Source organism: Pteropus alecto, unplaced genomic scaffold, assembly GCF_000325575.1.
Source record: "Pteropus alecto unplaced genomic scaffold, ASM32557v1 scaffold57, whole genome shotgun sequence".
In the NCBI taxonomy this organism is placed as follows: domain Eukaryota; kingdom Metazoa; phylum Chordata; class Mammalia; order Chiroptera; family Pteropodidae; genus Pteropus; species Pteropus alecto.
In genome coordinates, this window is record NW_006442508.1 from 8558306 (window position 1) to 8570500 (window position 12195).

General features: G+C 35.6%; 1 protein-coding gene across 13 annotated transcripts in view; it reads left to right on the plus strand.

Annotated features, from left to right (window-relative positions):
- The window catches only part of FIP1L1 (factor interacting with PAPOLA and CPSF1), a 73587-nt gene that overhangs the window by 59654 nt on the left and 1738 nt on the right, over nt 1–12195 (plus strand). For all 13 annotated transcript variants that reach the window (XM_006922495.3, XM_015597577.2, XM_006922499.3 and 10 more), the window contains one exon: nt 11677–11814. In XM_006922495.3, coding sequence (XP_006922557.1) covers nt 11677–11814 — 138 coding nt within the window. The remainder of the gene's footprint in view (nt 1–11676; nt 11815–12195) is intronic.

Genomic DNA, 12195 nt, shown 5'->3' on the forward strand with positions numbered 1-12195 from the left:
GTGTGTGTGTGTGTTGGGAAACTTTGTTCACATAAAATTTGTAAATGAGAATTGATGGAATTTTGTTGTGGCTCTTTCACTCAATTATTTGAGATTTAGTGATATGCCAAAAATACATAGTTAACCTATCATCAAAAGTTATTCTTAGGATCTGTCAGCTCATGATTTAGTTCTCATGCAAGCAGAGAATTGGAAGCCACCTGATTTGTAAAAGTATTTGTTACTCAGTGTAATTGTTTCCTACGGCTACCATAAGAAACTACCACAAACTAGTAGCTTAGACCAATAGAAATGTATTCTCTCACAGTTCTAGAGGCTGAAAGTCTGATATCAAGGTGTCAGCAAGGTCAGTTCCTTTTTGTAGACTGAGGGAGAATCCATTCCATGCCTCTCTTTTAGGTGGTTGTTAGCAATTCTTGGTGTGCCTTGGTTTATAGATGCATCACTCCAGTCTATGCTTCTGTCTTCATATGGCATTTTCCTCTCTTGTGTCCCGAATTTCCCTCTTATATCGGTCATTGAATTTGGGCACAACCAAATCCAGTAAGATCTCATCTTGATTTAATTACATCTGCAAAGACTGTTTCCAAATAAGATTACATTCACAGGTATGGGAGTTAGGACTTGAACATATCTTTTTGGGGGACACAGGTCAATCCAATACAGTTGGTAATTAAAGTCTTTATAGTTTTCTCAGTTTCTTGGAAGAACACCAAAAGGGTTTTACCAAGACTTATCAAAAGACTACCAGTTATATTTGTTACCTTCTTTTAGAGACATCTTGTTTAGCTTAAGATGCTCAGAAAGGTTTGGGGAAATCAAAATGCTGTTAATTTTAAGACATCATTGCCAAAACATTTTTTAAAAAATTAAACATCTTTATTTGTTAAAATATTTATTTGTTAAAACATTTATTTTTATGTAAGCCTTGGAGCTACAAATTTCCTTCATTCTATTTATGGAAAACAGCTACCGTATAATTTAATTGATAAAAGATAGTTCTCATTGTCAAGCTAGACAAGCAAATCACATTAAATTTCTTTTGGAAAAAAGTCTGGCTTCATTTTTCTGTTCAGCTAAATGAGTTCATCTATATTTCCTATCTGTAAGTCTAAAATGAACAAAATAGTGACAGAGCTCAAAGTAAGATGCTACCTTTTAATACTTTGCTTTCCTTCAAAAGGAGTTTTTGTTTTTGTTTTTCACTAGTTCAGGGAAAATTGTTATGACTCCCACCACACTACTATACAATATATCTGAAGTTAGAACTTCCCATTTTTTATTCCACACTTTGTTCTTAAAGGAACAGCATATAAGACAAGAAGACCTAAAGCCTTATAGACCCTTGATGGTTCTTTGAATAATATAGGTCTCACTAGCACTAATATAAATTAGATCTTTTTGATGCCATGATAGTTTTTATACCCTGAGCCAATGTACTGTAGTAAAGTTAATGAAAAGAATGCCTTTATTTTGTAAAGGGCCATAAGGGTGATTGTGAGAGAAAAGGATAGCTGAAGAAGTTGCGTACATGATGTTCTACGTACAGTTCAGATTTAGGAAAGAATAAATGTGGAAGTTGGGGATCTGGAAATTGATTCCTTAAAACGTTCTGTGCCATTGGAAAGAATTCATGCACTGCTTTGGGATTAGCATGTACTGCTGGTCTAAAGAATAAATTCATATTTCTTATGATTCACAAGTCAGCACACCTTTCTACATTTTGACCCCAGTTCTCTCTCAAGCTCATGCACCACCTGTTCTAGCTATGCTGAACTGGTGGCTGTTCTGGAAATCTCTCATAGTTTTATACTTCCTTTGTTCACTTTGTTCCTTACCTGTCTGACTTACAAAGTTTTATTTATTCTTTAAAGTCCAGCTAACATGTCTTCTGTGAGCTCCTCTGAACCTGAATTAATTTCCTTCACATGCTTCCCATGCATTTTATATATTTTCTTTAAAGCATGTCTTGTCTCAGTGAGCCTCTTTAAGGGCATCGGCCACCATTTTTCATTTCTGTATCCTCGGCACTTTGTAGTGTCTGACACATAATGTGTCAGTGAATAAAATGACTTACACATTAAAAGAGAGGAAGGTGAATACAGGGGAGGAAGAACAGTTTTGGAAACTTGGTGAAACTTCGCTAAAAAAATTTTGAAATGAACAAAAACTAACCTTTATCACAGCCAGTGCATTAATTTGGGCATCTTTCTTATTAACATATCAAGCTAGGTACCATTACAGTGTAGAACTGAAATAAATATAACTTTTTTCCATACCACCTGTTTATGGATGAGGTAAATGTAATGTACATAGACAGCTTTCTGATTTTGCTGAATGAGATGAAACGTACGTGTGGTGTGTGTGTGTTTCAGTTCAGGATGTGAGTATATGCATGATTCAGGTAGCATTTATTTTGTTAGATGTGGTCATCTAATTATAGAATTCTTAATCCAAAAGGTCCTTAAGGATTATCTAGTCTATAAATTTTTATTTATCAGATGAGGAAAAGGAAGCATTCGGAAATTAAGGCAATGGTAGAGCCAAACTATCTACTGGAAATCTTTTGTAAAAACCTTTCTAGTCTTGAAATTAGGTAGTTTAATTTTTTTTTTTTTTTTTCATTTTTCTTATTAAATCTCTATGTACTTGATTTCTTTTTCCTTTTTCGGGGGTGGGATAAGAGGAAGGGGACCCAGTTCATTCTTTCACTCATGTAACTGACATTTTCTGAGTCTCCGTTATGTACCAAGCACAGCTGTGTGCTGAGGAAAAAGAATTATTCATACACTACCCTTTCAGGTTTAATCATGTAGTATTGTCAAAGTGACTAGAACTGATTAGTAGTAAAACTTTACCTATAATGGTGTGCATTGAAAAGCGAATAGGATTTATTAATCTTTTTCCTTCTATAGCTTCTCATAGTTTGACTTATACATTATAGTCACTTGATAAAATTTTAGTCACTAAGTTATGATACATATATGTTTTGTATATGTATGAATGTATGTTTTGTGTTTATGTGGTGGGACATGTACTGACTTTAACCACTTTAAGTTAGATAGTTGAATTGTTTCTTTTTGTTTAATTTTTATTTTTCAGTAAGAGTTAACATTCAATATTATTTTATATTAGTTACAGGTGTAGAGCATAGTATTAGATATTTATATAACTTATGAAGTGATCCTCCGATTAGTCTTACCCACCAGGCTCTATACTTAGTTATTACAATATTATTTCCTTTGCTGTTCTTTGACTACTTTATAACAACCAATTTGAATTTATTAATCCCTTCACCTTTTCACCCATCCCCAACACCCCGCATTCAGCAACTGTCAGTTTTTTCTCTGTATCTATGAGTCTGTTTTTGTTTGTTGACTTTATTCTTTAGATTCCATATGTAAGGTGATATGATATGTCTGTCTGACTTCACTTAGCATAATACCTTCTAGGTCCATTAATGTTGTGCAAATGGTAAGATTTCATTTATTTTTAATGGCCGAGTAATAATCCTTTGTATATATGTACCACATCTTCTTTATCCAGTCATCTGTTGATGGGCACTTAGGTTGCTTCCATATCTTGGCTGTTGTAAATAGTGCTGCAGTGAACATAGGTGTGCGTATATCTTTTTGAATTAGTGTGTTGGATTTTTTTTGATAAATACCTAGAAGTGGAATTGCTGGGTCATACAATAGTTCTATTTTTACTTTTTTTTGAGGAGCCTCCAAACTATTTTCTGTAGCGCCTATATCAATTTGCAATCCCACCAACAGTGCGCAAGTATTCCCTTTTCTCCAAATCCTCGCCAGCACTTGTTTTTTGATTTATTGATGACAGCCATTCTGATGTGTGAGATGTCTCATTGTGGTTTTAATTTGCATTTCTCTGGTGATTAGAGATGTTGAAGATCTTTTCATATATCCGTTGGCCATTTGTGTGTCCTTTTGGGAGAAATGCCTGTTCAGGTCCTATGCCCAGTTTTTAATTGGAGTATTTGTTTTCTTGATATTGAGTTACATGAGTTCTTTATAAATTTTGTGCATTATCCCCTTATCAGGTGTATCAGAGGCAAATATCTCCCATTTAGTAGATTTCCTTTTCATTTTGTTATGGTTTCCTTTGCTGTGCAAAAACTTTTTAGTTCGATGTCCCATTCGTTTATTTTTCTTTTGTTTCCCTTGCTCGAGGAGATAGATCAGAAAAAATATTACTGAGAGCTATGTCAGAGAGTTTAATGCCTATGTTTTCTTCTAGGATTTTTATAGTTTTGGGTATTACATTTAAATTTTTAATCCATTTTTAGTTTATTTTCCTATATGGATTCTTTTAAAGTTCCATATAGATTTTAGGATTATTTGTTACAGTTCTGTGAAAAATGCCATTGGTATTTTGGTAGTGATTACATTGAACTTATAGATTGCTTTGGGTAGTATGGACATCTTACAGATGTTAATTCTTCCTATCCGTGAGCACAGTATATGCTTCTATTTATTTATATCTTCACTTTTTTTCCTCCAATGACTTATAATTTTTCAAGAACAGGTCTTTTACCTCCTTGGCTAAATTTATTCCTAGATTATTTATTTATTTATTTATATGCAATTGTAAATGAGACTGTTTTCTTAATTTTTCTTTCTGATAGTTCATTATTGCTGTATAAAAATGCAAACAATTTCTGAATGTTAATTTTTGTGTTTGCTACTTTATTGAATTCATTTATTCTAACTGGTTTTTGGTGGAATCTACGGTTCTCTATATATAGTATCATGTCATCTGCAAATAATGACAGTTTTACGCTTTCCTTTCTAATTTGATTGCCTTTTATTTCTTGTCTGATTGCTGTGGCTAGGACCTCCAATACTGTGGTGAATAAAAGTGATATGTGGACATCTTGTCTGATTCCTGATCTTACAGAAAATGCTTTTAGCTTTTCCCCATTGAATTTGATGTTAGCTGTGGGTTTTTATTATGTTGAAATATGTACCCTTTTTACCCACTTTGCTGAGGGTTTTTACCATAAACGAATGCTGGATTTTGTCATATGTTTTTTTTGCATTTATTGATATCATAGGACTTTTTTCTTCCAATTTGTTAATGTGGTATAGTACATTTAATTAATTTGCAGCTATTGAACCAACCTTGCATTCCAGGAATAAATTCTACTTGATCATGGTGTATGATCTTTATTAATGTCTTGCTGAATTCGATTTGCTAATATTTAGTTGCGGATTTTTGCATCTGTGTTCATCAGAGTTAATTTTCTGTAACGTCTTTGATTTTAGAACCAGGGTAATGGTGGCCTCAGAAAATGAGCTTGGGAGGCTTCCTTTCTCTTGAGTTTTTGGAATAGTTTGAGAAGAGTAGGTGTTAATTCTCTGAATGTTTGGTGAAATTCACCTGTGAAGACATTCAGTTCAAGATTTTTTTTCGTTGGGAGTTTTTTATATTAGTGTTTTAATTTCTTTAGTAATAGTCTGTTCAGATTTCCATTTTTTCTTGACTCAAGATTATATGTTTCTAGGAATGTATTTATTTATCCCAGATTGTTCAATTTGTTAGCATACAATTGCTTGTATTTTCTTATAATCCTATGTATTTCTGTGGAGACAGTTGTCATTTCTCCTCTTTCATGTCTGATTTTATTTAGGTCCTCTTTTTTTCTTGATGAGTCTGGTTAAAGGTTTGTCCGTTTTCTTTTCAAAAAACCAGCTCTTGATTTCATTGATTTTTTTTTTGTATTGTTTTTTTACACTCTTTTTCATTTATTTCCACTCTGATCGTTTTTATTTCCTTTCTTCTATTCACTTTCATCTTTGTTTGCTATTCTTTTTCTAGTACCTTTAGGTGTAAGGTTAGATAGTTTGAGATTTTTCTTGTTTCTTGATGTAGGCCGGTATTGCTGTGAATTTCTCTCTTAGGACTGCTTTTGCTCTGTCCCATAGATTTTGATTCATTGTGTTTTTATTTTCATTTGTCTTTCTTGATCTCATTTTTAGTACATTCTTTGTTTGTAGCATGTAATTTAGCCTCCATGTGTTTATGTATTTTTCAGTTTTTTTTTTCTTACAATTGATGTCTAATTTCATACCACTGTGGTCAGAGAAAAGGCTTGATATAATTTTAATCGTCTTAAATTTATTGGACTTGTTTTTATGGCCTAACATATGGTCTATCTTGGAAAATGTTCTGTGTGCTCTTGAGAAGAGTGTATATTCTGCTTTGGGGTTAAATACTCTAAAAATATCAATGAAATCTGTCAAATCTAATGTGTTATTTAAGGCCTCTTTCATTTCCATGAAATATATTTTTCCATTCCTTTCAGTCTGTGTGTTTTATTTTATCTGAAACGGGTCTCTCGTAGACAGTATATGTGTGGGTCTTGTTTTCTTATCCATTCAGCTAGCCTATGTCTTTGAAGTGGAGGATTTAATCCATTTACATTTAAAGTGAGTATTGATAGGTACATAGTTATTGCCATTTTACTATTCATATTTATATTATCTTCTCCCCTTCTTAAAGAAGTCCGTTTAACATTTTGTGTAATACTGCCTTGGTGGCGATGAATTCCCTTAGTTTTTCTGTCTGGTAAGCTCTGTATCACCTTCAATTTTAATTGATAGCCTTACTGGCTAGAGTAGTCTTGGTTGTAAGGTTCTTTTCATCCCTTTAAATATTTCGTGCCAATCCCTTCTAGTTTGCCAAGTTTCTGTTGAGAAATTGGCTGACAGTATATCGAAGCTCTTTTGTAAGTAACTAGCTGCCTTTCTCTTGCTACTTTTAGGATTCTCTCTTTGTCTTTAACCTTTGACATTTTAATTATGATGCATCTTGGTGTGGACCTGTTTGAATTCTTCTTGTTTGGGATTCTGTGCTTCCTGGGGTTGTATGTCTGTTTACTTCACTAGGTTAGGGAACTTTTCAGTCATTATTACTTCAAATAGTTTATCAATTCCTTGCTCTTTCTTTTCTTCTTCTGGTACCACAATGATGCGAATGTTGTTAGGCTTGATGCCACCCCAGAGTTCTCTCATTCTAAATTGCTGATTCAGTTCTCTGCTTCATCTAATCTGCTGTTGTTTCCTTCTAGTGTATTCTTTATTTCAGTTTTATTTTTCATTTTTGACTGGTTCTTCTTTATGGTTTCTGTGTCCTTTTTAATGCTTACTATCTCATTGTGGAAGTTTTCGCTGATTTTATATATTCTTTGCCTAAGTTTATTGAGCATGTTTTGAACTCTGTATCTGGTAGGTTGCTTGCCTCCATTTTGTTTAGTTCTTTTTCTGGAGTTTTATTTTTTCATTTTGACTTCCTCTCTCTGTTTATGTATTAGGTAGATCTGCTACGTCTCCCAATTGTAGCTGGGTGGCCTTATTGTAGTAGGTGTCCTGTGTGGCCCAGTGGCACAGTCTCCCTGATCACCTGCTCCATGTGCTCCAGGAATCACCCTTGTGTGGTTGTGTGTGCCCTCCTGTTGTAGTTGAGCCATAATTGTTGTTGGCACATCAGTGAGTAGAATTGACTTCAGGCTGAATGGCTGTGAGGATTGGCCATGTCTGCTATGTATGAGCTGCTGTGTGGGGAGCTCACCCCAAAAAGTGGAATTCACCCAGCGGACTCATGTGCTTGTTTAGACCACTCTTTGGTTGTGTTGCTTGTGGAGCTAATCAGGTCATATTTTGTTGAGGTCTAAAGCCAACCTCCCAGTGTGGGTTCTAGAGCCTCTTGGGAGGTCCAGGGTCAGCCATTGCCTGTGATTAGCCCGGGGCTACCTGGTAGGAGCTACAAAGCTATTCTAAGTTGGTCGCTGTCTGTGCTTGACCTAGTGGTCAGTTGCCACTGGTACTGGGTCTGGGGCAGCTTAGCAAAAGGCTCAGGGCACCCCAAGGCCTGAGGCTGCCTCCTGGCTTTGGTAAGGTTCAGTAGCTGAAAAAGCCTCAGGCAGCACACGAGTTGGGTTAGGCCAGTCCCAAGGAGTCACCATGGTAGGGCTAGTGATGTTCACCAGATTAGTGCAGGTTCAGAATTGGTGCCAGTACCGAGCCTGTGGCCATTCCCAAGTCTCAGATCACTCCAAGACCACCGCAGCCCACCTCGGATCTACAGACACCTGGGAATTTTTTTTTTTTTTTTTTTTCTTTTTCAAGAAATACAGCTGCATGGGCTGGGCCTGCCTGCCTGCCCTGGAATTGTCTCTAGAGGAATTGTCTCTAGAGCTATGAGATCTGAGGCCTCTTGATGGCTACTGGTGGAGCCTCCTGCTGAGAGCTCAGGGTGAGGCTGGTTGCCCAGCCCAGAATATGCCCCCAGCAATTTGCGAGTTGGGTGGAATGTGGTCACAGGGAGTCACCAGGGTGGAGTGAGCCAGAAGAGTTCATCAAGACAATGCAGATTTAGATCTGGTCATGTGGTGGGAGGGCTCAGCACAAACAGATGGCACCCGCCTGTAGGGTGCAGAGGAGAAGGGCTCACCAGAGGGATAATGGTGGCTGTCCCTCCAGCCCTTGCCCTGAAGCCACACAACTCTGGCACTTTCCGTCTCTGGCACTTTGCAAGCTGCTGTTCCTCCTCCAGAGCCCAAGGTGAGTGCCTGCGAGTGAGTGATTCTGTATGTGGTCCCTTTAAGGGAATGTTTGGGTTTCTAGCAGCCTTTCATCTCACCTGGACAGGCAGAATCCGTGCTGACTTTTACACTGAGATTTTGTGGGAACTCCTTTTTCTGGCACTGAAACCTTTTCTGGGAAGCCCTAGTGTGGGGCTGGGGCCCTCTGCAACTATGATAGCCCTCCCTATGCTCAACCACCACACCCTGGTGCAGTGCTAACCTGTTTCGTGTCTTTGCCTCTCTTATGATATGTCTTGATGTAACATCTTCTTTAGGTATTAGAGTTATGTTCACCTAGTCTTCAGGTGGTTCTCTAGGTTGATTGCTCTATAATTTAGTTGTGATTTTAAAGTGGTTATGAGAGGAGGCGAGCACAGCATTTACCTACTCTGCCGTCTGGATCAGAACTCAATGGTTGAATTGTTTCTAATGTAGTTAAAATGAATATATTTGAGATAGCACTGCTATTTCTACAGTGTACATATTCACAAGTTAAAGTGTTTAATGCAGTATTTTATAGTAAAGAAGACTAAAAGGAATGGCTTTAGTAGAACTCATAAATTTTCTTTGCATAAATATAAATAATACAAGGTTTATTAGAATATTTGAGGCCAAATTCTCTGATTCTTTAATTTCAAACACACATACACAAATGCTGCTTAATATTTATTGAAACTAACTAAAAGTGTTGACGGTTAAACCACATTTAATTTCCAGGTTCCTAAGCTGTAAGGCATCAGAAGTCAATGTTTTCTTAAATCTGACTAAAAGCTCAAGGTCACAGAGGCATTTTGTGTTGTTCTGAATTATTCCAAAAATAAAGTGTTCTCTGGAAAATCCAAGTGAAGTATAAGTAAAGGCCTTTTTTAAAAAAAAAAAAAAATGAAGACTCACATTTTAGCAATATGGCATGCAGTATGTGGTGTGTTACAAATTATGGGGTCATTGTTTTGAAAATTACAGACCAGTTTCAACATCTGGTCTTTAGGACACTTAATTGTGGACCAGAAAGAAGTCTGTTCATACTCTGGTGTTTGAAATGAACTTTAATGATTTCCAGGCCCAGAGAAACCTTTGTGCTGCAGCTGCTTTTCAGAAAAGGAGATGGAAGAAGAAGGGTTCTTTATATTTTGTGTGTGAGACCAAATCTTCCACCATCTCTAATGAGGTTCCCATCGTATGGCTGCCTTCAGAATCTTAAAAGGCCTTGAAGCTATTAAGAGTTGGTGTTAGGGTGATAAGGTTACAAATTACAAATTATGAGATAATTGACTTATTTTTTTATGTAAATCCAGTTGGAATCGTTACAAAGAGAGACTCATTTTTTAAGAGGGTAATATTCAGTTGTCCTGGTGGGTGCTAGTTTATTCTGCTTCAGAAACATTAATTATTACAGCATTAGTCACCTTTGCAAAAAAGGTTCTGCTTCTAGAAAAATTAACATTAAATTTACTGAAAATGGTCAGCTTGCATGTCAGCTGCCATTTATTGAGGGCCTTCTCTTATAGTAAGCACTTTATAAATGTTATTGCCAATTCTAGCAACTCTGAAAAACATTGTTTCCAATTTTACAGATGAGAAAACTGAGGTTTAGAGAGGTTAAGTAACTTACCCTGGATCATACATTTATTAAGTAGCAGAATCAGGGATGTGATCCTGGGCCTACTCTGCCCAGACTCTTTCCACTACTCTATACTGTCTGTCATGGCACATTGCCTTTCAGGTGACATGCTTCCAACTTCAAATACAAAGTACATATTTATGGTTAGGAAAAAAGATGTGTATGTATACATACGTACACACACATGAATATACATATACATATATATGTACGTAAAATATATGTAAATACATTCTTTTTTTAATAAAACATTTTAGAAATGTATCACAGGCAATAATTTGGTCAGCAGTACAAATTGACATTAGGTGTAGCACTACCGAATCATTACTTTTGCTAGAAAACCATAGGCTGATTTGTTGTTTTATATGCCTTATACTTTTGCCTGATTCTGTCTCCTTTACCCCCACTCAGATTCCTTAACACCTTGATGCTTCTGTTAAACATATTTTTAGATACCAATGCTCTTCAGCATATAGTGCTCTAAAAGGTATTTTTATTCTAAGTGAGAAAATTCACCGATATTTGGTTGTAGAAAGTATTGACTTGCATGCTGAACAAAAAAAGAAAAAATAAGCAACTTGAAAGGATAATGAGAAAAATGGAGAGAAGAATGTCAATGAAGGGGCATGAAAAGATGATAGGTCTGGTGAAGTAAAGTAAGACTACCCTCTAACTGTAGCCATCAGTCCCAGTTTTACCAGTCCCTTCTATCCAGAGTCAGAAAACAGAAGTACAGCTTAAGTTTATGCATTTGAAGTTATTAGACATGTTTCTCTTTACCCCTTCCCCCAGCCACACACACATAGTATTAATTGGGATGTCAGAATGCAAGTATGTCCACAGATAATTTTTTGCCTGCGTTTTGTGAGTATGGTTGCTTTGATATCCCTATGTTCTTCATGTTTATACCTGTTCATTAGATGAATATACTATTTATGCGATTGAAAAAATTAAGAACTTTCATCTACTTTCTATATAGCCATTGTAAGCTAGCTATTTAAAATATATTTTTAGAATCTGTGTACCCAAGATTTTACAAGTGATAGAAGACTTTTGGTTGGATACTTGAGATAAACACAAACATGCTTTTAATTCTAAAAAAAGTAAAAGCTGATTAAAATGTAAATCAGTTATAGCTACCAGGTTTTTCAGGAAAATGGTAGTTATATAAAATTTCTACCCTATAACAATTGTGAAAACACAGAACAAAATCGATCCCTTAACATGATATATAATTATTATATATTTTATATTCTTGTATTAGAAAGTACTAATTTGGGGATGCATTGTTTTCCTCTCAGTTCAACAAGTATTTCACATCTGTTTTCTATAAGGTGCCAAATGGGGGCTTCTGGTTTGGACTCAGATCACATCTCTTCTTTTACAGTTTGAAATCATTCACTGTTAACAGTTCAATTGTCAAGGAAAGTTGTTTCTATTCTAATTTCAGTGATGAAGAACGATACAGATATAGGGAGTATGCAGAAAGAGGTTATGAGCGTCACAGAGCAAGTCGAGAGAAAGAAGAACGACATAGAGAAAGACGACACAGAGAGAAAGAAGAAACTAGACACAAGTCATCTCGAAGGTTTGCTCTTTAATAAAATAGTGAATCACTTTGAAGCTAATAGAGAAATTAATTCTATTTCAGGAAATAAAAGTAAACATTTCCCAATAGCCAGTAGGGCATAAATCTAACAAGACTATGTTTAATTACCTTTAAACCAAAATTAGCATGGAATATAAAATATGTGAGAATTAGACTTATTATCGGAGAGGGAAAATTTGGCATATGAACCAGTCTTTAATAGTATTATTAAAGCAATTTTCAGTTTAATCAAAGAAAATGCAGGGCCTTATATTCTCCAGAAAAACAAATGAGTATTAAATTTTAATGCCTATTATTTGCTTAAAATCAACCCTAGAAAGTATTTCCTGTTCTAATCTAGTGCTTCAGTGTCTCATTTGT